Below are 25499 nucleotides of genomic sequence, written 5' to 3' on the forward strand. Positions count from 1 at the left end.
ATGTTGTATTTATACATCCTTTCTTTACATTTTCTATATATATGTGAGGTTGAATGTAGGATTCTCTAACTCTTTGCTTTTGCTTTTGTGAGAATTACTGGAAACTTTTCTACTATTGCCCTAATTTTTTGTGAACATGTTTTTTGAACATGTGATGTCTGAGAAATTTTAACATTAGCTGAGAAATTTCCTCCTTCCTCTTTTGAATTGAAAATCATCTTAGTCTGACTGTTGACTCATTTGCAGATTTATTTTGGTCCTTGTGAAGTATATTTTGTTCCTTGCTTGTAGCTCATTGCTTTAGTATGGTTTCTCATGGTGTAGAAAATCAGTTCTTGTGTTTTGATACTACTATACTCACACATTCAGTTTTCATTTCCTTCCTCTTCCAAATGTATGACCTGTGTTAATAAAGAAAGAAGAAATGAAAAGAAATGCCATGAATTACGCTGAATTATTATGTTTTCCATAGGAGAGCAATTTGTTTTTTCATTTGTCATATCAAATAACCATAGAGCTGTCAGTATAATCTTCAGTGAAAAATTAGGGACCTGTTGGAAATTGTATAGTACTCAGAACACTTGAGCATACAAACACATTTTCTGTATCTGTTAATGCATGTGACTCCTTTAAAGCTGTATGAAGTATGAGCGTTCCTTTAAAAGGCATTGATTCACCCTCTATGGTAGGAAGAATTTTACTCCTGTTACATGGTTTCAACAACTCAGAATTCTCCTTTCTCTTCACTGTTCATTTGTGCTAACCCATCACTGGATGTACCATGTTTTGAAGTCATTGTAAAACTTTTTATATTGAAAAAGTCAAAACATTCAAAAGTAGAAGATGGCATAAAAATTATGTGTATACCCTCCAGCCTGCTTCAGTATTAACAGATTTTGTTGAATCTATTCCCTATTAAATTCCCTGCCTTCCCATGAATTTTTTGAAGTGCATGTCAGTTATCATTTTATTACACCTGTAAATATTTAATTATGTAGCTCTAAAAGATAAAGATTTTTAAAAAATAAACCTCATTGCTCTCACCTTGGTAAATATTAATAATTTTTAAAATCAAATAGTGTTTACATTAACTGATTTAAATGTTTACTTTTTTTGGTATTTGAATTGGAATCCAGATAATGGCTGTACTTTGGTTGATATATTCTTCAATTTCTTTTGATCTGTAGGTTTTTTTAAATCTCTTTTTTTCTTACATTTTCATTAAAAAATTTTAAGTTGAGACATTTGTTCCTTAGTGTTTTCTGCTGCCTGGATTTGGTTGATTGCATTATTGTAGTCATATTTCACATGTTCTTCTCCATATATTTTTAAAATTTTGTAGTCTGATCTAGAGACTTGAACAGATACTTTTGGCAGGACTCTTGGTAATGGTTTTAATGAGCTAGAGCCATTAATTATCATTGTCTAGATCCATTAATTGGTTAGGGATTTCAAGTGGTGATTTTGTCATTCTGTTATTTCTTTTTTGTTTATCAGCTAGAATATTTCCATATTGAAAAGCTTTCCCATGTCAACTATTTGATTTCTCTGACACATTTTTTCAATTGAAAAGTATATGATATACAGCATTATTTTTTTAAGTTTTAAATATTCTTAACTATTGCATGCTATGTCATAGGCATTTGAAATTTTTGAATTGGAGGTCATACATCATATTAGAAGATTTGGTATTGATCATTAATGTATTAAGCGTGCAATACACTGGAAAATACAGAGGTTAATGGACGTGATTTATACCTTCAAGGAACGTAATTATCTAGTGGGTGGGGGAAGTCATATATACATTTAATTTATAGACAGAAGTAGTACACCTGGTTGTTAAATTTGAACAAAGTGGTGAAATTCAACTTTAAAAACTTATTTATATGACTTCAGATTCTTGCCAGTCAACAATAACTATAATTGAACAAGAGATTTTTGCCTAATCTTTCATTGAGAAATGGTGAATGAAGGAGTTTTTGGTCAGTCCCAGAAAGACACTCCATTTTTCTATTAGTAAATAGAAAGTGTGTAAACTGGTTACAATTTTAATGTGGCTGGCTATCTCGAAGGTTAAATTTAATTCTGACATTCTTTTTTTATGTGAGTTTTAATAGTAATTGGATGGGGTTTTTAATATATCTTGTTTTTCTCTCAGTATACTAATTATTTTCTTGACATATTCTATAGCTCGATAACTACGGACAGCAGGAACTCGGGGACCTTTTTGTGAACTATAATGTGAAATCCCCCATTACTGGAAATGATCTGTCACCTCCAGTATCTTTTAACTTAATGTTCAAGACCTTCATTGGACCTGGAGGAAACATGCCTGGGTATGTGTTAGTTATTTATGTGTTGAAGTTATTAAAATTGCTTGTAATAAAACGTCAAAATCAGTATTAGCCATTTGAAAAGTGATATATAGAAAGTGTGGATAAATATATTAAGGTGAAATAATAGGCATTCTTAAATTTTCATCTAATTTTTTTGAATATTTATTTTTAGTGTATGTGATTTTTTTTTTTTTTGCCATAAAATAATAACCCTGAATGTATAACATCTTCTCGTTATAACTATGTGGATCAGGAGGGACAGTTGAAAAATTATTTTGAAAGTCAATGAAACTTATTGCTGAAGTCAGTCTTACATGGTAGCCATTACTGCATATGATTGTTGAGCACTGATAATGTGGTTGGTGCATCTTAGGAACTAAATTTTAAAATTTGTTTAATTTCAATTTAAGTATGCATGTGGCTGGTACCCTACCATACTGAACAGAATGGGTTTATTAGCTTAATTTAAAAATTGTGGTATTCACAGATAGAGTAAGGAAAACATAAACAGTGTTTTCACTTATTCATTGATAAGATGATCAGGGCTAGATTTTGCATTTTCAGATTCCGTGTCCACTGTGAACAATCTTAGCCAAAGTATTCTATTTCAGAGCTTTAGCTGTTTTTCTTAAGGTCTCATTTGGGGGTGAAAGAAAGTAGGTTTTTGTTAAATGAAACCATTTACATCATATTTCCTGGAGTAGAAATAAAGACTAATACAGATTAATTGTGGCAAAATGTGTTACTTGATTATTTTAACAAGACACCAGCATGATTTGATGTATTTTGTGGAAGGAGGGCTAAGGTAGACCTTGCATTTAGCAATACATAGAGAATCATGAAATGAATGAAATGAGTCATACTCTCCAACCTGTCATCCCATTCCTGGGAATTTATCCAAGGAAATAATTTAAAAGGAAAGGAAACTATACTTATGAAGAACATATAAATTACAAGCACCCAGTAATTTGAGGGTGGCTAAATAAATTATAATGTGGATTATTTTAGTAGACTACCCTGTAACTGTTAAACATGAGAGAAGTATTTGTGATTATGTAGAAAATGGTCAAGTATAAAATAACTGAAATAATATATAATTTTACATATTACTTATAAATATACAGATAAACTGTAACAATGCACTTGTCTGGATGAAAGCTGGAAAGGGCCATAAAAATGAGGAGCTCGAAGAGGGCGACATGTCAGGTTTTTGTTTCTGGCTTTAAAGTTGTTTCTGTAAAATACTTACTTTGCAATAGACCATAGCATTTGGAACACTTTCTTAGTTGGTATTTTACATAGAATGTTCTCTGAAATTAGGCAGAGGACTTCGGTGATAATGGTATATATACTTGGCTAACTCTTTAAAATTTGCAGAATTCAGAAGAAGCCTGTGACTTAAATGTAAAGTAGAACAAAGAAAATTATATGAAAAACCTCAAAAATGATCTGAGTTGGGTCATGATTATAATGAGTGAGCTCTCATATTAAATGCTACGTGAGCCCACACTGGCAGCTTTTTAGCCCCACGGTTGTGTTTTAATATGTGTTTAATATGTTTAAAGTGCTGCCTTAACAGAGCTTTACTTAGACCTGGGTCTTATTTTCAGAAGAATTAAAATTGTTAGCCTCCATGTGAATGATTAGTCAGGAGAGTATCAGAGGCTTTAAGGAACAATATGAGAGAGCTGGTGTTTGACTGACTGGACTGATGAAATAAATTCACATGTTTAACAGTAATACCACCATACCTATTACCTGATACGATTCTCTAATACTTTCTTGAGATGTTTACTTCCGAGTAAAAATACCTGTTTAAACTTTGTTTTAGAGCCTCGGCAGCTTTGTGTGAAGACAGTATATTTAGGAATTTCAGCATTTGTATCTAGGATTTCAGATTTGTTGAAAGACATAATTTCTTAATAGCAGACTGATTTATTTAAATTTATAGGTACTTGCGACCAGAAACGGCACAGGGGATTTTCCTGAATTTCAAACGACTTTTGGAATTTAACCAAGGAAAGTTGCCTTTTGCTGCTGCGCAGATTGGAAATTCTTTTAGAAATGAGATCTCCCCTCGATCTGGACTGATCAGAGTCAGGTACTGTTCTTGTTATTCTTTATTCTTCTCATAATATTGAACCACTTTGGCATTGAATCTGAATGGAAAGCTTGCTATTTTGAAACAATTCTTCTTTTATCCTTACATTGTATATGCATTTTTGTCCTCTAGAAAAGGGTGTTTTACATTTTCAGTATTCAAAGATAACCTTGGGATGATGGGCAGTTTTGAGTAATGAAAGTGAACTGGAAGGGAAGGGAAGAAAGGTGAAGAATTGCATGTTTCTTACCTGCTCCACAGTTATCTTTCCCCCTGTTCATCCTATATTTTGAGAATGTGAGCTCTTGATAGTCTAAATCAAGGCATTTGTTGGCAATGATGATGTATATATATGTGGAGTGAAATGGGTGGGTGATGGTTATAATAGGAGCATTATTCTAGATGTCCAGGGCAAACACCATATTGGAATTGGGTGAGGGTATTTCAGGAATTGGTTGGTATTCCTCTAGATATTTTGGGGGGACCTATAGTGCAGAAAGGGCAGTTAGCAAGCTTATCCCTATCTACTCTCATTCAGATACTCATTTGCCTCTACTCTAATAATCTACTTTCAACAGTTGTCTCCAGGACAACTGTATATAGGCATGCTGGCACTAATTATATGCCACCTTTCTTTAGAAATGTTTTATAACTTAAGCTTTTTGTGATTTCCATACATTTTCTTCCTGAAGTCATCTCTTAGAGTAATAAATTCCGTTTTAATAATAGGTATATAGGTAAACTTAACTCTCTCAGGCTCCAAAAGTTTTTCCATAACCTTACTCTTCCTGTTTCCTCTCATCTACCTCATTGTAATTACAGACTTCTGCCATAGCATATGCCTGCCACTGACTCTACATCAAAGCACCCAAAAGCACCTCCCTATTCTTGTTAATTCCCTTGGCATCTTCTGAAGCAGTGCTTCCATATTTTGACAAAACTGCATCTTTAGTCCTATAGTCTCTTGAGCCTGATGTTCTAGAAAGGAGAGACTTCATGAAGGACAGAGCTTGCACAATTTAGAGGAAGGGAGTGGGAAGGACCCCTATGTGTCTTCGTACCTGGTCAGTAACTTAAACCAGGTATGATAACAATGAAAAACTTAAGTTTGAGTGTCTTACATCCCAGTGTCTGGGCTATTTTAATCTCTTTTTTCCTTTTTTACTTTCTGCTCCAGTATGCTTTCAAGTTACCCACTTGCCTGCCACACTGTGATTCAAACTCTTGTCTAGATTTTGGCTGGTTTTGTTATATACCTCTGCAAGATCCTGACTAGAAGCCCACCCATTTTTCCATGAGTCAATAGAGCTAAGATATATTTAGTGTTATGATCTCTTCTTATTGATATAGAATTATCAGGTTTTTGTATAGCTATGATTCCTTTTGTTTAGATTGGGAGTATTAGATTATTCATATGAAATTTTTTTAAAGATTTATTTATTTATGCATACAAAAGCTGGGGTACAGACTGGAGGTGCTGGGGGTGAGAGGATTCACCAGAGACAGAGTAAGGAAGAGAATAGGCAGACTGACCGAAGTACGCTGCTGAGGGGAGCAGTGGGCGAGTCAGGAGAGGTCTGCTGCGCCATGTGGGCTGCTCCCTGACTGGCTGGGAATCGAACTCTTGCTGCAGAGGCTGGGGACAGCTTCATAGGTTGCATCTTAACCCCCTGCGCCACCAGGGAGGTCCCATATGAAATTATTAAATTTTATTTATTTTGGTTCTCTTCTAAGCTGTGTATATTTTAGTTCTCCACAGTCCAGGTGCAGTCTCTGAACTTAAGGGTAGGTGATAACTGGCAAAACCAATGTTAGTGTTAATTTCCATCTCCTCTCTGGGAGCTGGGATTATCTGACAGAACAGATGAACGACTTCAGCAACGGATTATTTTGGGATTCTGGGCAGGACCCTTATTTTGATCTGTCCTGCATTTTAGATGTTACGTTGCTGTTCAGCCTGTTATATGCTATGTGAGAACAGACATCTTGCTTTTCTGTCTTATTACACAGAGATGTTTGATCTTTGTTGTTGTTGTAAGACAATACATTGGTGGTGCTGCAGAATCAAATAACTCATGCCACCAAAAAATAAAATTTAAAACCAAAGCTCTTGTAACGCATTTCACCTATTTTAGGACCCATTTAAACAATGTTACATTATTTATTTTGACTTTCCTCCAAAACATCTGAGATAATAGTGAAAGCTCAGTAGTATAAATATCTGTGTGTGTGAAGAGATTTGATTTTGACTCATAAAATTAAAATACTTCCCTCCAATGGCTACTAAATTGCCATTCAGAGAAATTTATTTGGGAAAACATAACTGTGCATATTTATTTCATCATTATGCAGTTGGCTTGATGTTTGCTTGTCCAATTCATGCCATATGTCTTCTGCCTTGAATAACACTTTATTTAAGAAGCTCTTACTCTAAAAATCCAGCTGTATAGTGCCATTATCAGTTATTTACTTGTTCAGTGCGATAAAAAGAAATCAAACTGCTATAAAAACTTAAGAACAGTTTCAATTCACTTTTAATTTCCCATTCTTTGAAAAGTAAATATCCGGGAGTTTCATTTAGTGTATATTTATAAAGATTTGCTAGTGTTTTAAGGAAAACCATTTTATTTGGAAGTCACTATTCAATATCATTTCTTTTTGTGTCTGACATCTGCTTAAGTTTTAATTTTAAAAACTATCAATCTGTTTTTTAAAAATTATTTCCTGTTAAAAAGAATAACCTTGTGGTTGTGACTAGTGTCAAAAGAAAAGATATGTACAGTAGTTAAAGTGGTAAAATCAGATTTTATTCAGGACGGGCTCAATTTTAATTGTAGCACAGGCAAGTGGAATTTATGAAAAAGAAATGGGTGGATGGAATATTACTAAGAGGAAACATACAGAGGTAAAGGGGATTCTGGCTCAGCTGATCCAACCTGTCTTGTTGAGGACAGGCCAGAGGGATCAGATACCACTTAGGGGTTGTGTAGGTGATGGCCACTACCTGATAAGATAGCAAGGCTGATCTGATAGCAGGAATGGGGAGGATCCTCAGTAAAGTCATTTAGCAGGGTTCTTTTTTTTTTTTTTTTAAGATTGATTTATTTATGCATTTAAGAGCTGGGGCGCAGGTCAGAGATGCGAAGGGTGAGAGGATTCACCAGAGCAGGGAACAGAACAGGCAGGCAGACTGAAATACATTGCTGAGGGGAGCAGTGAAAGAGACAGGAGATGTCTGCCTCGCCATGTGGGTTGCTCCCTGGAGGGCCAGGGATTGAACTCACACTGCCGGGGCTGTGGATTGCTTCATAGTGCAGTGCTTTAACCCCTTGCGCCACCAGGGAGGCCCTTAGCAGGGTTCTTGATAAAACTGGATTGTAAAAGGAAGTGTACAGATCTCTTCTTCCAGAAGAGATCAGGAGACTGGTAAGTTTGGCCAAGCAAAGAAGACAGCAGTTAATATTTGAGAGAAGTTTGTTTTTATATTAGATAATGAGTAATGAAAGTTTTAATTAATGCATTTAAAAATACCTAAATCAACTGCTTTTTACCATTCCCTTAAAAAATAATTTTCTGCTTAGTGAAAGAGATTCCTGTAATGTGTGCACCTATGTCATTTGTAGAATGAAGTTGAAAATAAGGACCTTGCTTTTTTATAGTTAAACATGCAACAATAATCTCTTACATTTTTGTTTTCAGAGAATTCACAATGGCAGAAATTGAGCACTTTGTAGATCCCAGTGAGAAAGACCACCCCAAGTTTCAGAATGTGGCAGACATTCACCTTTATTTGTATTCAGCAAAAGCCCAAGTCAGTGGACAATCTGCTCGGAAAATGCGCCTAGGAGACGCTGTTGAACAGGTAAGAACCCATCGATAATTTAGACTATATCTATTCAGGGTTTGTAGCACTTAGCAAAGTCTTGTACCAACTATCAAAGTATTTTATTTTTGCAGTCATTTTTTTAATACAGTATTTGTTATATACTATTTTTTTTTAAGATTTTATTTATGCATACAAGAACTGGGGTATACAGGCCAAAGGATTGACCAGAGACAGAGTGGGGAGCACAACATGCAGATCTACTAAAATACACTGCTGAGGGGAGCAGAAGGCGAGACAGGAGAGATCTGCTGTGCCATATGGGTTAGCTCCCTGGCTGGGGATTGAACTCATGCTATAGTGGCTGCAGATTGCTTCATAGTGCTGAGACTTAACCCCTTTTGCTACCAGGGAGTCCCCATACACTCTTATGATAGTGGGGGAAGGTTACCTAATATGTCGACTATTCTTAGGGCTAAAGTGCAAAAAAGTTTCAGCAGAGCACTTAATTTGAACTATTTTTCACCAATCCAGCATTAAACTATACTACATTAGGGAGAGACTCACAGAAAGCTTTTAAAACTCTTCTATATTACCCATAGCAATTGGGATAAGATCTTGCATGACATAGATGATCTCTAATTGTTTTCTTGGGGAAATGAGTGGGTAAAACTTTCAAACAATAATTGCTGCCTAGTTATGACCCTGGTGAAGAGTGAGCTTCTTACCCTTGAAAATGTTAAAATAGAGGATGGGGAATAACTTGTCAGCCATTTTGCAGAGAAGACTCCTAGGTCAGATGGAAGATGAAACGATGATTTCTAAGATCCTTCCAGAACTAAATTTGTAAGATAACATAATACTGATTAGGGTTCACAAATTTCAGTTAATAAGGATATATTAAAATCCCCTCAGCATGTTTTATTACTTTTGTTAAATCAGAAGGGGTATATTTACCATCGCTAGGGGTCGTAGAATATCTTTTTAGTACTGCATGTCAGGAAGTTCTGAGCTACTGGAGTGAATTTTTGGTGACTCGGTGAGTTTGTTCAGCCTGTTCACTTGACTTTACCCTCTTTAAATATAACCATAATCACATTCTGGGGATTTGACGTTGTTCTGAAGGTTTAGTAAATTATCTTACTTTTTATTTCAAATATTTTTCAGTAGATTATGAATACCTCCATGGAAAATGTTACCTTGTCCTTTAAAAGTGTTCATGTGTTTATTTTTTCTTCCTCTATGCTTGTTTGCACACTTGCTTGCATATTTGCTTGCTTATTTACTTATTTGTTCTTCCATTCATTTTTAGGGTGTGATTAACAACTCAGTATTAGGCTATTTTATTGGCCGCATCTATCTCTACCTCACGAAGGTTGGAGTATCCCCAGAAAAACTCCGCTTCCGGCAGCACATGGAGAATGAGATGGCCCATTATGCCTGTGACTGTTGGGATGCTGAATCCAAGACATCCTATGTAAGTAGAACAAGGTGGACTTTGCTATGTGATGTTCACATAGTTAACTGAGAAGGATCAATATCAGAATTGTGTTTTGTGTCCTTTATGTCAAAAGTAAAAGTAAAAGAGAGAAACAAGATATTTTTCTGGGCAAAGCAGGAAAAACAGTTACTCCGTGCTCTCTTTATAAGGAGGGCATCTACTCTTGTCCCTGTAGTGCTTTTTAGACTTACATGACTTTTTCAGAGCATGTGAGAAGCCGGTGATGGGACAGTGCTATTGGTAATATCTCTGTGTACAGCTGAGATGGAGTATCTTCTTTTCTGGCAAGGTTTGCTAGTTGGTGGTGCTGGTTTTTACAATCCTTTAAAAATGAAATAGCTGGGCCTCTCCTGGTGGCGCAGGCAGTTGAGCACAGTGCTGAGAAGCTGTCTGCAGCCTCTGCAATGTGGGTTCGATCCTGGCCCGCTGGTGAGAATCCCACATGGCATGGCAGACCTCTCCTGTCTCGCCCGCTGCTCCCCTCAGCAGTATATTTTAGTCAGTCTCTTGTTCTGTTTCCTGCTCTATCTCTGGTGAATCCTCTTACCCTCCCACGTGTCTGGCCTGTACCCCGGTTCTTGTATGCATGAATAAATAAATCTTTAAAAAAAAACATGTAATAGCAACTCTTAACTCCATAGGGTTGATTTGTCAGTATTTGTTCTGAATGATTCTATGTGCATTGCAGACACATGTATACATGCACTATGGTGTTTATGTCTGCAGTTACTGTTCTTGGTATTGCTTTTAATGTTTTTTCCTTTGTGGAATCAGGAAAGAATTATTGAAATCTGTTAATTTTTTCTTGTTAATTTTTTTGCAGCTATGCTTAACATATGCCAAAATGGTGGTAATTATTTTTGGATATAGCTGGTCATTAATTTCTTTACCCTTTGGTTTTTCTGGAATTTATTTTTATTTCCAGATCAAATTACTAAAATATTTTCCATTTGTGTGAGAAAAGATGGTTTCTTTTCACTTTGTTTCTTACCATTTTCCTTGCTTAATTTGCTGTGATCTTAATTTCAAGTTAATCATGCAAAGAGTTTTGCTGTCTCAATTTAGATTCTGAATCTGGGGCATAATTGCTTTTTACTTCTTTCATTTGTTTGTTCATTGAACATTTTAATTGTTAAGGGCTAGATTTCTTTCTAAGTGCTTCATTTGTATTATTTTCTGTATCCTCACAATAATCCTATTCATAGATACTATTTCTGAGGGAACTGAAGTGCTGAAAAGTTAATTTGCTTGAATCTCACAGCTAGTGAATGGTAGAGCTAGAATATGAATCTGAGCTACCACACCCCAAGCCCATGCTCTTAACTGTTGTGCTATGTTGCTTTGATAAACCCTGCTATGTTTATCGGAGTATCACTGTGAACTGTAGCTACAGAAAATACGGGGTTCCTTTGAGATTATGCTATGTTTTATTTAAGGTCTCTGGAAGACAAAACTAAATACCAGAAACTCCAAGGTGAAAAACTTGTAAGGAGAAAAGAGAATTCCTTTTAAGGCTTTAATGCTTTTTTTCTGTGTGCTTCATATTTTTTTTTTAACTAAAATAAAATTACTGATACAGTTAATGTTCTATCCTTTTCCTCTCCATCCTGAGATGTAACCGCTATCCAAAAGTTGTTTACCATTTTCAGGTGTGTTTTTGTAATTTAATCTCTTAGTACTAAATGTTAGTTGACATCGTTAATAAATAATAACCATCAAGTTAATCACCATTATGTTTAAGAACATAAATACACTAGTTGATATCCTTAATGAATGTCAGTTGATCAAGTTACATTTTTTAAGAATTTGTTCTTTTCTTTCAATTCCTTTGTTGTGCGTGTTGGGGTTCCTGAACCTTTGTAAGGTTGTGTTTGCCCTCTGAAAAAGCTTAGTGATTCTGATGGTTGAATTTTCCTAAATTCTTTGGATCAAAGGCAAAAAAACAAATATTCATGAGGACTCACTAGGTATCCACTAATCTTTTCACCTCCTTTGTTCTCTTTCAAAAAATAGGTTTTTAAAGATCTTTGAAAATAATTTAATTTTGTTTTTGAGAAGTGTCTTCGGTATTAACAAGAAATTAGCCCCATAGTGATAGCAGTGCTGTTAGTTTTATTTTGCAACCTAAACATTTCATGCTCTTTATTGAGTATTCTTTTGTTGGAAAACTGAATTGTGCACAAATGCTCATATTCATGGCCAGCAGCTATCTGATGCCAAATTGTGAGAGCAGTAGACACTTCGTCCAAAGATAGTAGTTGTTTTGCCAGAATTATTTTGAATCCTGTTCACAAATTTGAAGCGAGTCTACCAATTTTGTCTAGATTCACATTTTATTTCCATAATTAAGTCTAGAACATATTAGTTAACACACATTTGCATTATAGCAAAATAAATCTGTGAAGAAAACAAGACTACTTTGTGTCCATGTGTGAATTATACCTTATAGTGTTGTCAGCTTCTTGATGTATGAAACTATTCCCATTTCAAATGTTTATAAAGTTTGAGTGGAGATCCTGTAATTGACTTATACTTGAGCCTGTGAACGGGGTATAGTCTGGATGCATTTGTGAATGAACCCAATATAAGTAATAGATATTTTCTTATGTCTTCTTAGGGCTGGATTGAAATTGTTGGATGTGCTGATCGTTCCTGTTATGACCTCTCTTGTCATGCACGAGCCACCAAAGTCCCACTTGTAGCTGAGAAACCTCTGAAAGAACCCATATCCTTTCTGGTCACTCGCCAAACTAGGACTAAAGTGTAAACACCTGTTTTATGGATAAATTAAGTGTTTTGAATATTGTGGTAACACTTGTTAAAACATATTATTTTGCCCATTTCATTGGTCTTTTCATATTCTCTTTACTTGTAATCTAACAGTACTTGCTCAGTATTTGGTCCCTAAAATGATTACATTCAGAAAAATGCTCTGAATGTTTTTCTGTTGACCAGGGATTTTTTTTTAGCCATTTCCAAAGTGCATTTCTCCATACCTATACCTACTTACATGCTCTTTAAATAAAAAGTATGTACTTGGTGAACACTTTTTCTGTTAAAAGATGAATGTCATTTTATGGTAGGTAGAACAGTAATTTAGCTCACTTGATCTATAAATCAGAAAAATAGAAATTTCCTGCCTCTGCCTATAGTGAGGTTGTGAGCTGGCTAGCACTCTGGAATAGACTCCTGCTGTTGGGGTATTTTATAAATTGTCAGAGATTACGTTGTGGGTTGGGTTACATTGCTGATTAGATAATAATCCTTTTATCTCACTTGGAAAAAAATCTCTGTTGCTGGTGTTTACTTACTTTGAGTGAGATCTATTGGAGTAATTTTGTGGACACTTGTTCCATCTTGCACTTGAAATCAGCATAAACAGGATATAGGGTAATAATAGAACAGAGAACCAGTACTTATTTTTAAGTTGATGACTGATCATTTTTAAGATCATTTTCTGAAATACTAAGGCAGTTTGTATTTTTGGATTCCTTAACTCCTTCATACAAAACAGTTAATGTTGTTCAGTTTGAACCCAATAAGGGAGGAATTGGTAAGGCATATAAGAAGGATGCAAAGCTGGTGATGGAATACCTTGCCATTTGTGATGAGTGTTACATTACAGAAATGGAGAAACTACTGAATGAAAAAGGGTAAGATAAAAAGATGTGTATTTTTTTTAGATGGGCTCTTGTCAGATATGTCTTGTCTGTCAGCTTCTGAAAGTTAGATTGACATTAATTTCTTTAGAAATTTTCCGCAGGTAAGTACTTATCTTAGTTACATTTAAAGGACTATATTTGCTGAGATTTTCACATGACAACCTGGAAATAGATTTGAAATGGGCTCAAAGATAATTGTTTTCTTTTAGGGAAATTGTTTTTCTTAGAGAGGAGACTTGTCCATGGTAATGACTGAGGTATCATTAGAAACCACCTATCTTTCAAGTGTGGTTTTTCCTTTTTGAGCTTTGGGATGAGCACTCTAATTGTTTTAAGCATAAATATAGAGAAAAGTCTTTTAAAAGAATTGAATAAAATTGGTACTAAATAATGTAAAATTTACCATGTCTGGTAAACAAAAAAAAAACTGAAAAATTACTACTTGTGTGAAAAAGTAAGGCCATGTGACCCCTAATGAGAAGAAAAATCAGTCAAAATTAACACTCAAAAAAAAAACATGGAATAAATACATAAGGGTGTTAGAATGGGCAAAAATATGTTTCATATGCTCAAGAATATAAGGGAAATCATGCACATCTGAGGTTAGAAATGTGTTTGCATGATGGAGAGGAAAAGAGTGGAACATTAGTTGTATCAGTAAAAAGAGCAAATGGAGCATCTGGAGGCAGTATCTCAAATGAAAATGTCACTGGATGGGATTAAAGTAGATTAAACATTGAAGAAGTAGATTAAACATTGAGCTTAAAGATAGCAACAGAAACTAGGATGAAGCATAGAAAAAAGAGAGAAAATAGCAGTTGGCCTTTGGGATAATATAAAGCAATCTAGTATTATTGGGAATCTCAGAGAAAATATCTGAAGAGAAAATATCTGAAAATATCTGAATACATATAATAATTGAAACTTTTACAAATTTGATACAAACTATAAATTTACTGATTTAAGAAGTTCAACCTGGGGCCTCCCTGGTGGCACAAGGGGTTAAGACAGGGCACTATAAAGCTGCCTGCAGCCACTGCAGCACGAGTTTGATCACCAGCCAGGGAGGTGACCCACATGGCACAGCAGACCTTTCCATCTGGCCCGCTGCTCCCCTTAGCGGTGCATTGCAGTTGATCTGCCTCTTCTGCTCCCGACTCTGTCTATGGTGAATCCTCTCACCCCCCCTTCCCCGCCCCCCCCACCCCTGGCTTATACCCCAGTTCTTGTATGCATAAATAAATAAATCTTTTTTTAAAAAAAGTTCAACCCCAAGCAGAATAAAATACAAAGGAAAACAAATGAAGGCACATCTGAGTCAAATTTCTGAAAAACAATAATTAACAGAAATATCTCTGAAGGGGGGAGGGGGGACACATTAACATAAAAAGGAACAAAGATAAGACTAGTTAGAATTCTTGTCAAAAGCTGTATCAGCCACAGTGCGGTGGAATGAAATCTCTCAGTGCAGACAAAGATCCGAAAGAAATATCTTTCAAAAATGAAGGGGAACTTTCAAGCAAAAACTCAAGCGAATACATTGCCAGTAGACCTATATTACAAAAAATGTTAAAGGAAGTTCTTCAGGTAAATGTACAGAAATTTAGATCTACCCAAAGAAATTGAGCTCTAGAATTTATAAATAACTGGTTGAGTATACTGACGTTTTAATTTCTTAAAAGGTAATGGGCTGTTTATAGCAAATATATTAACATTGGATTATAATATGTAGAAGTAAATAAATGCTGTCAGTAGCCCAAAGGATGAGAGCAAATAATTGGGAATATACTGTTATAAGATATAAACAATATATGTGAAATGCCATAATATTTTAAGGTAGACTGATAAATTTTTAAAAAAATGTGGTAAACACTAGAGGAATTACCTGGAAAACAGACACACAAAACTCAGAGATATAACTAATAAATCAATAGGGAGATAAAAGTAGAATAATAATACCTCAGAAGACAGTAGAGGAAAAATGAACAGAGAACGGCTGGAAGCAATAGAAAAATAACTGAGATGGTAGGTTTCAACTAAAAAACATCAATGACTACAATAAGTATAATGATCTGAATACTTGAATTAATATCTATCTGCTTAAAAAACTTCAGATCCAATTAAATGCTGTTTACAGGAATTTCACTAGTAACACAAATAGGTTTGAAAGTAAAAGAATAAAAAAAAAATTCTCATACATACATTTATCAAAAAGTTGTAGTGGGCCTCCTGTGTCTAGTGGCGCAGGTGGTTGAGCGCCGCGCTGTGAAGCTGTCCGCAGCCTCTGCAGCACCAGTTTGATCCCAGCCAGCCAGCGAGGTCCCACATGGCGCAACAGACCTCTCCTGACTTGCCCGCTCTCCCCTCAGCAGTGTACTTCAGTAAGTCTGCCTGTTCTGCTCCCCGCTCTGTCTCTGGTGAATCCTCTCACCCTCCTGCACATCTGGCCTGTACCCGGGTTTCTGTATAAATAAACAAACAAATAAATAAATCCTTTAAAAAAAAAAAAAAGTTGCAGTGACTATGTTAAATACCAGAGAAAGTAAACTTAAGAACAAGGGAAATTACCAAGGACAAAATTGCATTTCATAATGATAAAAGAATCATTTCATCAAGAAGGCATATCACTCCAAATTGTGTATGCAGCTAAAAACAGAATCCCATATAAAGCAAGCTTGACAGAACTGAAAAGAAAATTAGAGAAATCTACAATTATAGTTGATTTCTGTGCCCCTGTCGCAGTAATTGGAGAGCAAGTACACAGAAAAGTCAATGGGAATTTGAAGGCATAAACACTAATAATTTTCATTTATAGAATACCTAATAGCTAGAGGACACATTTTTTAAGTGCATCTGAGACATCTTTCATACTGTGTTTTGTACAGCCCTTCAGCTAAGTCTGAGTTTTACATTTTCTCAAAGGGTAGTTTTAAAGAACCATATGAGAGACTATATGGCCTGCAAAGTCTGAAATTTTCCATCTCTAACCCTTTGCAGAAGTTTGCCAGTGTGTCACAGACATCAGACTAAATGAAAGTCTTAGATGAGATTATATACGATTATATGTAAAACTGCAGAAAAGTCATCTATTTATAGTGATAGAAAGTAGTTGACTGGGGGTGGAGAGGACTGAAAAGAAAAGGACTCAAGGGGAACTTGGTGTGATGATGGTTGTATGTGTATCATAAGATGAGCTCTTATCATACCATATTGGTATGAAAATTTTAAATGTTTCTGGTCTCCCAGAATAACATCACCTATTTCTGCTAAAACAGCAAATCCCATTAAAATGTACACTGATCACTAGTTAGATAGTATCCACACACAGCATTTTCCTTGATTCTCAATAACTCTATCCTTGCTCATTTCAGCTCTTTTAAAATAACGGTTCTATACTTAGACTGTACTCACAGAAAGAATGCAAATACTGTTTAACTAAATAATGGAATCTTTAATGCACACACTCCACTCACAAACTTCAGACAGAATAGTAAAAACAGGAAATAATGGACACCATTCATATGATGCATGAGATCAACACTTTTAGAAACTAGCGAAACACAGTGTAACATGTGCCTACAACTGCTTCAAAGACAACCACATGAGGGCTCTCTTTGCCCAGCAGTGAGCTGCTTTGTGAGAGCAGGAAAATTAACATGATCTTCATTATATGAGAAAATACTTCAAAAGCTGAAATACAGATATTAATGAAGTGCTTTATACAGGTGAACTATTATAACCTGCAATAGAATAGGCATATTTCAGAATATAAACATGTTGTAGCCAATGCTTTTTTGGGGAGTATTTTATTTTGGCATATCAGATAATCATTAAACTCCCTTTAAGCTGATCTTCATCAGTGTGTCAGTTTATTTTGGAAATACTGTAGGAGTTTTAAATGCTTTCTCTAACTGGCCAACTAATCATCTTTATATTTGTTGGGCTAATAATGAGAAACTTTGCCACAGTCCTGTTTCTGGAAAATTTATTGTGATCTAAAACGGTATAAAAAGAATTTTTTTTGTTGTTTGTTTTTCTTGGTCTCACAACCAAAGGAATTAGTCATTAAGTTACTTGTGGAATTTAATAAAAGTAGTTGCATTTTTGGGTACCTTTCAGAATAGTCTGGTACCATTGTTAAAATAATAATTTGTGCTCCTCCCTGGTGGTGCAGGGGTTAAGTCTCAGCACTGTTAAGCTATCTGCAGCCTCCACAGCATGAGTTTGATCCCCAGCCAGGGAGGTGACTCCATCTCACTGCTTCCCTCAGCAATGTGTTTCAGTAGATCTGCCTGTTCCGCTCCCCACACTGTCTTCTGGTGAATCCTCTCACCCCCCCCCCCATATGTCTGGTCTGTACCCCAGTTCTTGTATGCATAAATAAATTTTAAAAATCTTAATAGTAACTTGTTATTCCTTATAAAACAATTTAAATTTGACTTCAGCTGTTATTTCTGCGGAGTTGACCAAATTGTATTATACGTAAAATGAAACACAATTTAGCAGTCTGTAAAACTCCTTAAAATGAAGGTATAAGAATGCATGTTTTAGCTAATATATAATGTGTTATTTCTTTCTAGGGAATTCACTATTGAAACTGAAGGGAAAACATTTCAGTTAACAAAAAACATGGTCAGTGTGAAGCGGTTCCAGAAAACATTACATGGTAAATTGTGAAAAATATTTAAGAAGCAAGCATGTATACAGTGAAGTTACTACTTCTTAAAGTGGTTTTTTAATGTTTCATTTTTTAAAAAGTTTTATAATGTAACTATTTTACAGAAACTTGAAGAGGAAAAAATAAATCCTTATGCCACAATCCTGACATTGATTAATGTCTAAGGCATTATTTTGGGCCTTTCTTTTACTTTTTTTAAAACATAATTGTACTTATCTTGAATACTAATATATAATGATACCTTTATATTTCTTGAGACCTAAGAAATAATGAACATTTCTTTCATTAAAAGCATCATTGTTTTCATTTAAAGGGAGAGTCCATTTTTTCTTAAGGAAAATAAGAAACTCTCCTCTTTTTTTTTTTCCAAAATAGTTTGTTAAAAAGACTTTTAGATTGTGACCTTTATTGCTTTTATTAAAAGCCAAAGAGATGATTACTTGTTGTAGAGCAGCTTTATAAATTGGGAACTGAGTGTTTGGAGCTTTTATGAAGGTTGTTTATGACTAGTTATGACTGAATTGCAGTCATAAGAGAGCAGATCTACCTTTCTATATGTTTTTGGCCCTTTTTTAGCCAGGCTTTTGTGAACCTGGCTCACAAAGTAAAAGCAGTCTGCACACTGGTAGCAGAAGCACTGGGTCCTTCTTCATACTTAGGAGCTTTTTGGCCACCACCCTGGCACCTGATTCAGTACTATACTTCACCATTGCTCGAATGCCATGGAAGGATGGGCAGATTCTACCTTATGATCATGTTTCTAAAATATTTTTGTTTTTAGCACAGACAAAGGAAACAGCCTCTTTTTCTTGTGTGTGAGTTTCAGGTTCTAGTTATTTCCCTTGAAACATAAAATCTCCAGAGTTAGGATCTACTACCGTAGACTACCTTCCTGAATGCTTAATGAATTCATGTGCAGTGTGTACTGCAGCCTCACACATGGGAAGGCTGATCCTGTGCAAACTCTCCTCTAACGACCTCCTGACCCCAGAGCCTTGGAAGTATATACAACTACAATAACTTAGCTCTATTTTTAAAGTGTTCTCAACAAGATAGCAAGAGAAAAAGTAAAACAAATACAATCAATGTGATACTTGCTGCATGAAGGAATTGTTTTTGTGAATTTTGCCAGCCATGATGGTAGTTTTTAATTCCAGCAGTCTTGTAAAAGCACTGTAGTTTTCTTCCTTTCTGGATAGGCAACAAAGATGACTTTGGAGTCTAGCTGCTGTTGCTTGTAACTTACTAACTAGGGAAGACAAACCTTTGTTCCTTGTTTCATTTTTATACTATAGAAACAAAGAATTAAATTGGTGGATTTTTTTTTTCATTCCAACTTCCTCTTTAAAATGGCTAAACCCCACTAGCAAATAGTTTTTGGGAATCTCTGATCTCTTGCCCTGATGTACAGGATGGCTCAAACTCCAACTAAAATAAAATTATTATTAGTGGCTGATGAATTGTTAGAGAGTACCTAAAATGCCGCATTGGGGTTTGAGAGAATGTTACTGAATTTCTCTCTCTTTTTCAGTGGAAGAAGTTGTTCCAAATGTAATTGAGCCCTCCTTTGGCCTGGGCAGGATCATGTATACAGTATTTGAACATACATTCCATGTACGCGAGGGAGATGAACAGAGAACTGTAAGTTGTCCTGTACAGGATGCTGATTCTCTTAACGGTGTCATAGAATAAAATTTACTGAAGTACATTAATGTCTTTGGGATAAAATAGTCTGCAGTACTTTTGGGATAAATATGTAAATTTCTAGGTTCTATTCCAGAGGTGCTGATTTACTAGGTGTAAAATACAAGATCTTTGTTTTTTATAAGAACCTAGGTGATTCTGATGTGAGAGATTGATAGATTATTAATTGGGCATTAGTATTTGGAGGATAGCTTTTCCTAGATTCATGAATATTTGAAGATAGATGTTGTAAGAAGTCTTCCATCAACTTCCACAAGTTTTCTTTTGCCTCTGATGCTTCTGAATCACTGTTCCCTGCCTTATACTTTATTCCCTTATTCTGCCTTTTTGCTTTTCTCAACTTGCCTCTGCCTGCAGAAATTATACTCCTTTAATTTCTAGGCACATATTTCCAGGAAAATTAATCCTAAGAATGACCAGAAAAGAGAGATTGTAGATATCAAAATAACTGAAAGAAACATTTCCATCTGTATACCCATTGAAAGGTTAGTGAGCACATAGTCCTGGGCATCAGCACTGTAGTACTTCTCGGATTGTTAAATTTGAAGAATGGGCTGATTAATTCTTCTTTCCAATGTTTTTAGAACTCCGACATACTATTGGTAATATGTGTCTAATAAAGTTACTATTGTAATCTCTGCCCTAAAGTTGCATCTTTGTTTTCTGAAATTTAAGTGGCTCTTCAGTCAATAAGAACCTGGGCTTTAGAAAAGATGACATGTATCTCTGAATGTGTTCTTTTTAGGTGCCAAGTTTGCATTAAGTTTTCCTGCTTATTTTTCTTATAAAAGAAGTTTTTAAAAGAATCCGTTAGCTATTCATTTGAACTTAGCAATATTGGTAGAACTAGAGTTTTAATAGAAAAATTTTATAAGGACTAATAAAAAATAAGTTAGTAACAGTTTTATGAATTACACAGAGATTCCTGTCATGAAGAGAAATTTGATTAGGCTATTGAAAATGTTTCAAAAAAATGTTTCTAAATTATTAACAAATAGTCCTGAAGCTCATTTTCCTCTAAATTTGATAGGAAAACATTGCTAGTGAGATTAAAAAAATATTATTTTGCTATAAAGGCAGGTCTCTGCGTCTTTCTCACATTATATAGGATTATCACAAGATAGAAGCAGGGAGTAGAGCTCCGAACGTTCTACTCCTCAGGCAGCCATATTGGTGGAGTCCAGGGTTTACTTATAGTGGGATATTCTCCTTTACTTTGGCACTTAATTAGGTTAATAAAGACTTTGAGGGGTTAAATTGGAACCTGTGTCACTCATTTTTGAGGGAGTACTGTTCATTCTGAATTCCATTTTCTTCCCTAGAAGTGGATTATTTGTATAAGAATTACTTAAAAACTCCCTTCAGGTCTCATTTCCAAGTTCAAATGGTAGACTAGTTTGCATTCCACAGACTATATTTGTCCTCTTTTATTTCTGAGTAACTCTAAACCCTGTTTCAGGAGCAGTTTTAAGGGTTTTTGTTTTGTGCTATTTCTTATGTCACCTAATTTAAACTTTTCTGCTTACTTGGTCACTGAGGTTCACAGATCCTTCCGCTATGCCAATTCTTAAGGAATACAATAGGATTATTTTTTATTTTGGTACTGCCACATATTAATTTGATGATTTAGGGGGGAGGCTCTTTAGGGGTCTTCACTGTAAGAATTTATGTGGTACCAAGAAATTGCCATTTTATATGGTAGATTTCAGAATGCTTTTACACTACTTCATCTATTTATAACAGATTTGTAAGTAAGCAGAACACATGGAAGAGATTACTCTTTAGAGAAACTAAGGTCTAGAGAGAGAGTTCATTCACTGAGGTGTCTGTGTTCAGAGCTGAAAACCAGATCTTACTGATTCTGCTTCTGCTTCTGGTTATCCTACTTTTATTCTCTGTCACTTTACTTTGTGGTACACAGTGAAGTTTGAACATTAACTTTTAGATCTTCATAAACTGACTATTTGGGTTTCTTTCTTTTTAAATTATCTAGTTCTTCAGTTTCCCGGCGGTGGTAGCTCCATTCAAATGTTCTGTCCTTCCCCTGAGCCAAAACCAGGAGTTCGTGCCGTTTGTCAAGGAATTATGTAAGCAAATCCAATTGGGTAATCTCCATGGGAACACCGTCAAGTAGACTGAATTTTAGGAAATGTATTGTTTTTTTCAATGAAATTACTTATTGAATAAAGAATAAATCTCAGTGACTTTAGCCTCTGCTCTTATTTCTAAGAGAAAGTATACTTACTCAGGATGTTTTCTCCTGGCATTTCCAGGAGTCAGAGTAGCCCCCAAGAGTCAGATTTAAGAGGTCCTTGCGTCTTCTATTAACTTTGGTGTCCACTTCATCAGGGACACCCTTAGTGGAATTTAGGGTCATGCAGGTAGGGGTGGTGAAGTCAGGACCAGCCTCCTGGCCTTTCTGAGCTGAGACTGTTCCCCTACAGCTGAGTCAGATGTAGCTCTAAGTAAGGGGTTAGGCTCCAGCCAGGGACTATTAACACTTTTGGATTTTTCTTTCTCTTGCAACTGTAACTTAATGTTATCTTCTCCCTTTAAGTTTTTTGAACTTACATGGTAACATAAAGATAACAATGGAATTCTCCATTCTTTTGTTTTTAATATACTTAATTTATTTTGGATAGCGGAAGCCCTGACCAGGAATGGAGTCTCTTACAAAGTAGACGATTCCTCCGGATCTATTGGAAGACGCTATGCCCGGACTGATGAGATTGGTGTGGCTTTTGGGATCACCGTTGACTTCGATACAGTGAACAAGACCCCTCACACTGCAACTCTGCGAGACCGAGACTCCATGAGACAGATCAGAGCAGAGGTGGCTGGCCTACTCTTCCTCATCTTTAGTTTTAGAAATTTGTATTGGTTCCTTAATTTGAGCTGGATTGATTTTGATGTATTTATGCTGCATTTTTTTTCCTTTTTAATTTTAATCGTAGGCTTGTATCAGCTCAGATTCTCAAATCCCCTTTGTTAATTATGAAAATATCCACTAACACTTCTCTAATATTTTATAGCCATATGGATCACTCTGGGCTCATTCTTTTGCTTTTATAGTTGTTTATTTGGGCAAGAGAAAGATGATCCCAAGTGGTTGTTGCCATAGTTTCTATTGACAGTCTTTGAGGGAGCCTAGACATTTTTATCTTTATAATTCTATATAAATACGGACCTGTATATGTATAAACTTTTCCATATTAATCCATTCAAAACAGTGAATGTTTCAGTAATTTTACCTAATGGGAAGGGAGTAATGGAGATAGGAAAGTGCAGAAGGAAGGATGGTGAGGGAGGGGAAAGAGTGGCTACTTAAATTGACAAGCACTTGACTAACTTATTAACTTAGAGTGGGTGTTTATTTAGAATGTAAATTATGTACTCTAACACAGACAGTAATAAGGAAAACAGAAGTAAATACTGCCTTTTTTCCCAAGGGAGTTTATAGTCTAATTTAGAAGTCATAGATTTCTGGCTGGTTTTTATACAAAACTAGGTCTGGCTACGCCTCCCCAGATGTGCTTACCTCCATTCTCATCTAGCAGTGGTTCTCCAGGTGTGGCCCAGCAGCGTCTTTATCACCTGGGAACTTGTTACAACCCCTTGTCTGCCCCGCTGAGCCAGGAGCTGAGGGTGGTGGTGATTAGGGTGTTGGAGAGGGAGAGATGAGGGGCAGAAGTGTTTTGATGAGACCTCTAGACAAGATATTTAAGTTTGAGAACACGTGCCCTGTAGCAGCCAATGTTTGGTTATGCTGAAGAACGGCTGCCCCTAGGATGCTGTAACTTGCTAGTCTCCCCTCACTCCCTTCACTCTTGTTACTTGATTGACCTCTTTCTAAGCAGTAAATGAATACACCATGAAATTACTTCCGGTGATACAGAACTTCAGAATAATTAGAAAAGGCCTTGTTGGAGAATTGAGTCATTTCAGGGGATGGGGACTGGCATCTGGGCTAGAGGAAGAGCATGAAACCCACACCTGCGAGGAAAGTGAGTATAGTCACATAATGAGGCTTCAGTGGGAGTGACATGGAACGTCCTATGGGGACCAGTTTGTGGAAAGATCCTGTCATTACCTAGAACTGAAAGATTTCCTCATTTCTTTGATAGGCTTATCTACCCCAAATGTTTGATTCGTGGACTTCTCTTTTCTTTCGCCCCAGGTCTCTGAACTGCCCAGTCTAGTCCGAGATCTAGCCAACGGCTGCATCACATGGGCTGATGTGGAAGCCAGATATCCTCTCTTTGAAGGACAAGAGACTGGTAAAAAAGAGACAGTCGAGGAATGAAGACAGTTTTGGTGACTTTTGACCACTTGCGCTAATAAATAACTCTTATCATGTCCATTTTATGAGAAAACAGCATTGTGATTGCTCCCAGGGACTGCCTTTTATCCTCAGTGGCTGCCTGATCTCACTCCCACAATTAAAGTTGAAGGAATTCTGAACAATCTTGTAATCATTTGCATATGTTTTATGTTTTCAGCAAAACTGTTTCTTCTACCTTTTGCTAAACATGCTATGGCTTAACATTACACACAATACATTAATCAACAGCTTTATTGGGGTACAATTTACATATCATTAAATTGACCCATTTTAAGTAATGTTGAATTCAGTGATGTTTACTCTATTTAGAGTTGTCCAACTCTGCCACAATCCAGTTTTAGAATATTTCCAGCACACCAAAAAGAAACTTTATTTGCATTTAGCATCTTTCTCCAGTCCAACCCCAGCCCCAAGCAACCTCTTAGCTACTTTCTGTCTCTCTAGATTTGTCTTTTCTGTCCTTTTTCTGAAAAAGCAGTGAATTTTGCTAAAAGGAGACAGCAGTTTCTAAGCAAGTGGGAAGGCGTCTGGGAAAAGCTCAGTGGGGGACGGGGTGGCAGGAGCAGGGGAGGCGGAGAGAGAGGAGTGCTGGTGTGGAGGTTTAGGGCTGCTGCCTCTCATGTTCTGCTGACAGACATCCATGTCTTCAAAGTCTCTGGTAGTGGATGCAGTAGCCGAAGCCCTCTATTTTAGGGTGTGCTTGTACTTGACTTCCCACATAGTCCTGGAAATCATGGAATTCCTGATGCTAGAGGAGCCCCATCAATCTACCCTGACTTGGCAGTATTCAACCATCACAGTGTGTTGATCCTAGCCTAGTGGTTCTGGACTCGGCTTCTGAGGGATGTTATTTTTATTATATTTTTATATAGAGCACTCAACACGTATGTTTATTTGTTAGGAAAAAAGCAAGGATGGAGGAATTTGAGCAACTTGTTATTTGCAGTAAAGACCTTGCCTCGCGTTCTAACTTCCTCTCAAAGAGTGTGGGGAGGGGTGATCACCAGAATGTTTTCCTTTGTCTTGGGTTTGAAGAGCAACTGATAGTAACTTCCTCCCAGAGTACCTCATTTCATCTCTCCTGTGCTTCCTTCCACAGTACTGTACAGAGTAGGTGTTCAATTAGTAGCCTTCGGGTAAGTCTTGAATTTTTGAATAAATCTTTGGGGAAGAAAGCCTTTTACTAAGCTTTCACTAAAGCTTATTTCTTTTCTGCCTGATACTTTATAAAGCATTCATTATTAAGTTAGAAAGAACTATATTGAAAATAAATTGAGTTTTCATTTTCTAGGAATTCCTTCTACTTCAAATTCCACATTTTAATACAGCTTTTGGGGTATATTCTAGCATTC

General features: G+C 36.0%; 1 protein-coding gene across 1 annotated transcript in view; it reads left to right on the forward strand.

Moving 5' to 3' along the window:
- GARS1 (glycyl-tRNA synthetase 1) overlaps positions 1-24108 on the forward strand; it is a gene marked incomplete at both ends in the record, with an annotated part of 38691 nt that extends 14583 nt beyond the window's left edge. The window contains 11 exons of the mRNA XM_084229316.1: positions 2191-2336; positions 4288-4437; positions 8137-8299; positions 9573-9737; positions 12379-12486; positions 13269-13414; positions 18004-18089; positions 19633-19742; positions 21799-21892; positions 22448-22638; positions 23983-24108. Coding sequence (XP_084085442.1) covers positions 2191-2336; positions 4288-4437; positions 8137-8299; positions 9573-9737; positions 12379-12486; positions 13269-13414; positions 18004-18089; positions 19633-19742; positions 21799-21892; positions 22448-22638; positions 23983-24108 — 1485 coding nt within the window. The remainder of the gene's footprint in view (positions 1-2190; positions 2337-4287; positions 4438-8136; positions 8300-9572; positions 9738-12378; positions 12487-13268; positions 13415-18003; positions 18090-19632; positions 19743-21798; positions 21893-22447; positions 22639-23982) is intronic.
- Positions 24109-25499: the final 1391 nt, after the last annotated feature.

This window comes from Talpa europaea (assembly GCF_964194135.1).
Source record: "Talpa europaea genome assembly, chromosome: 3".
NCBI lineage: Eukaryota > Metazoa > Chordata > Mammalia > Eulipotyphla > Talpidae > Talpa > Talpa europaea.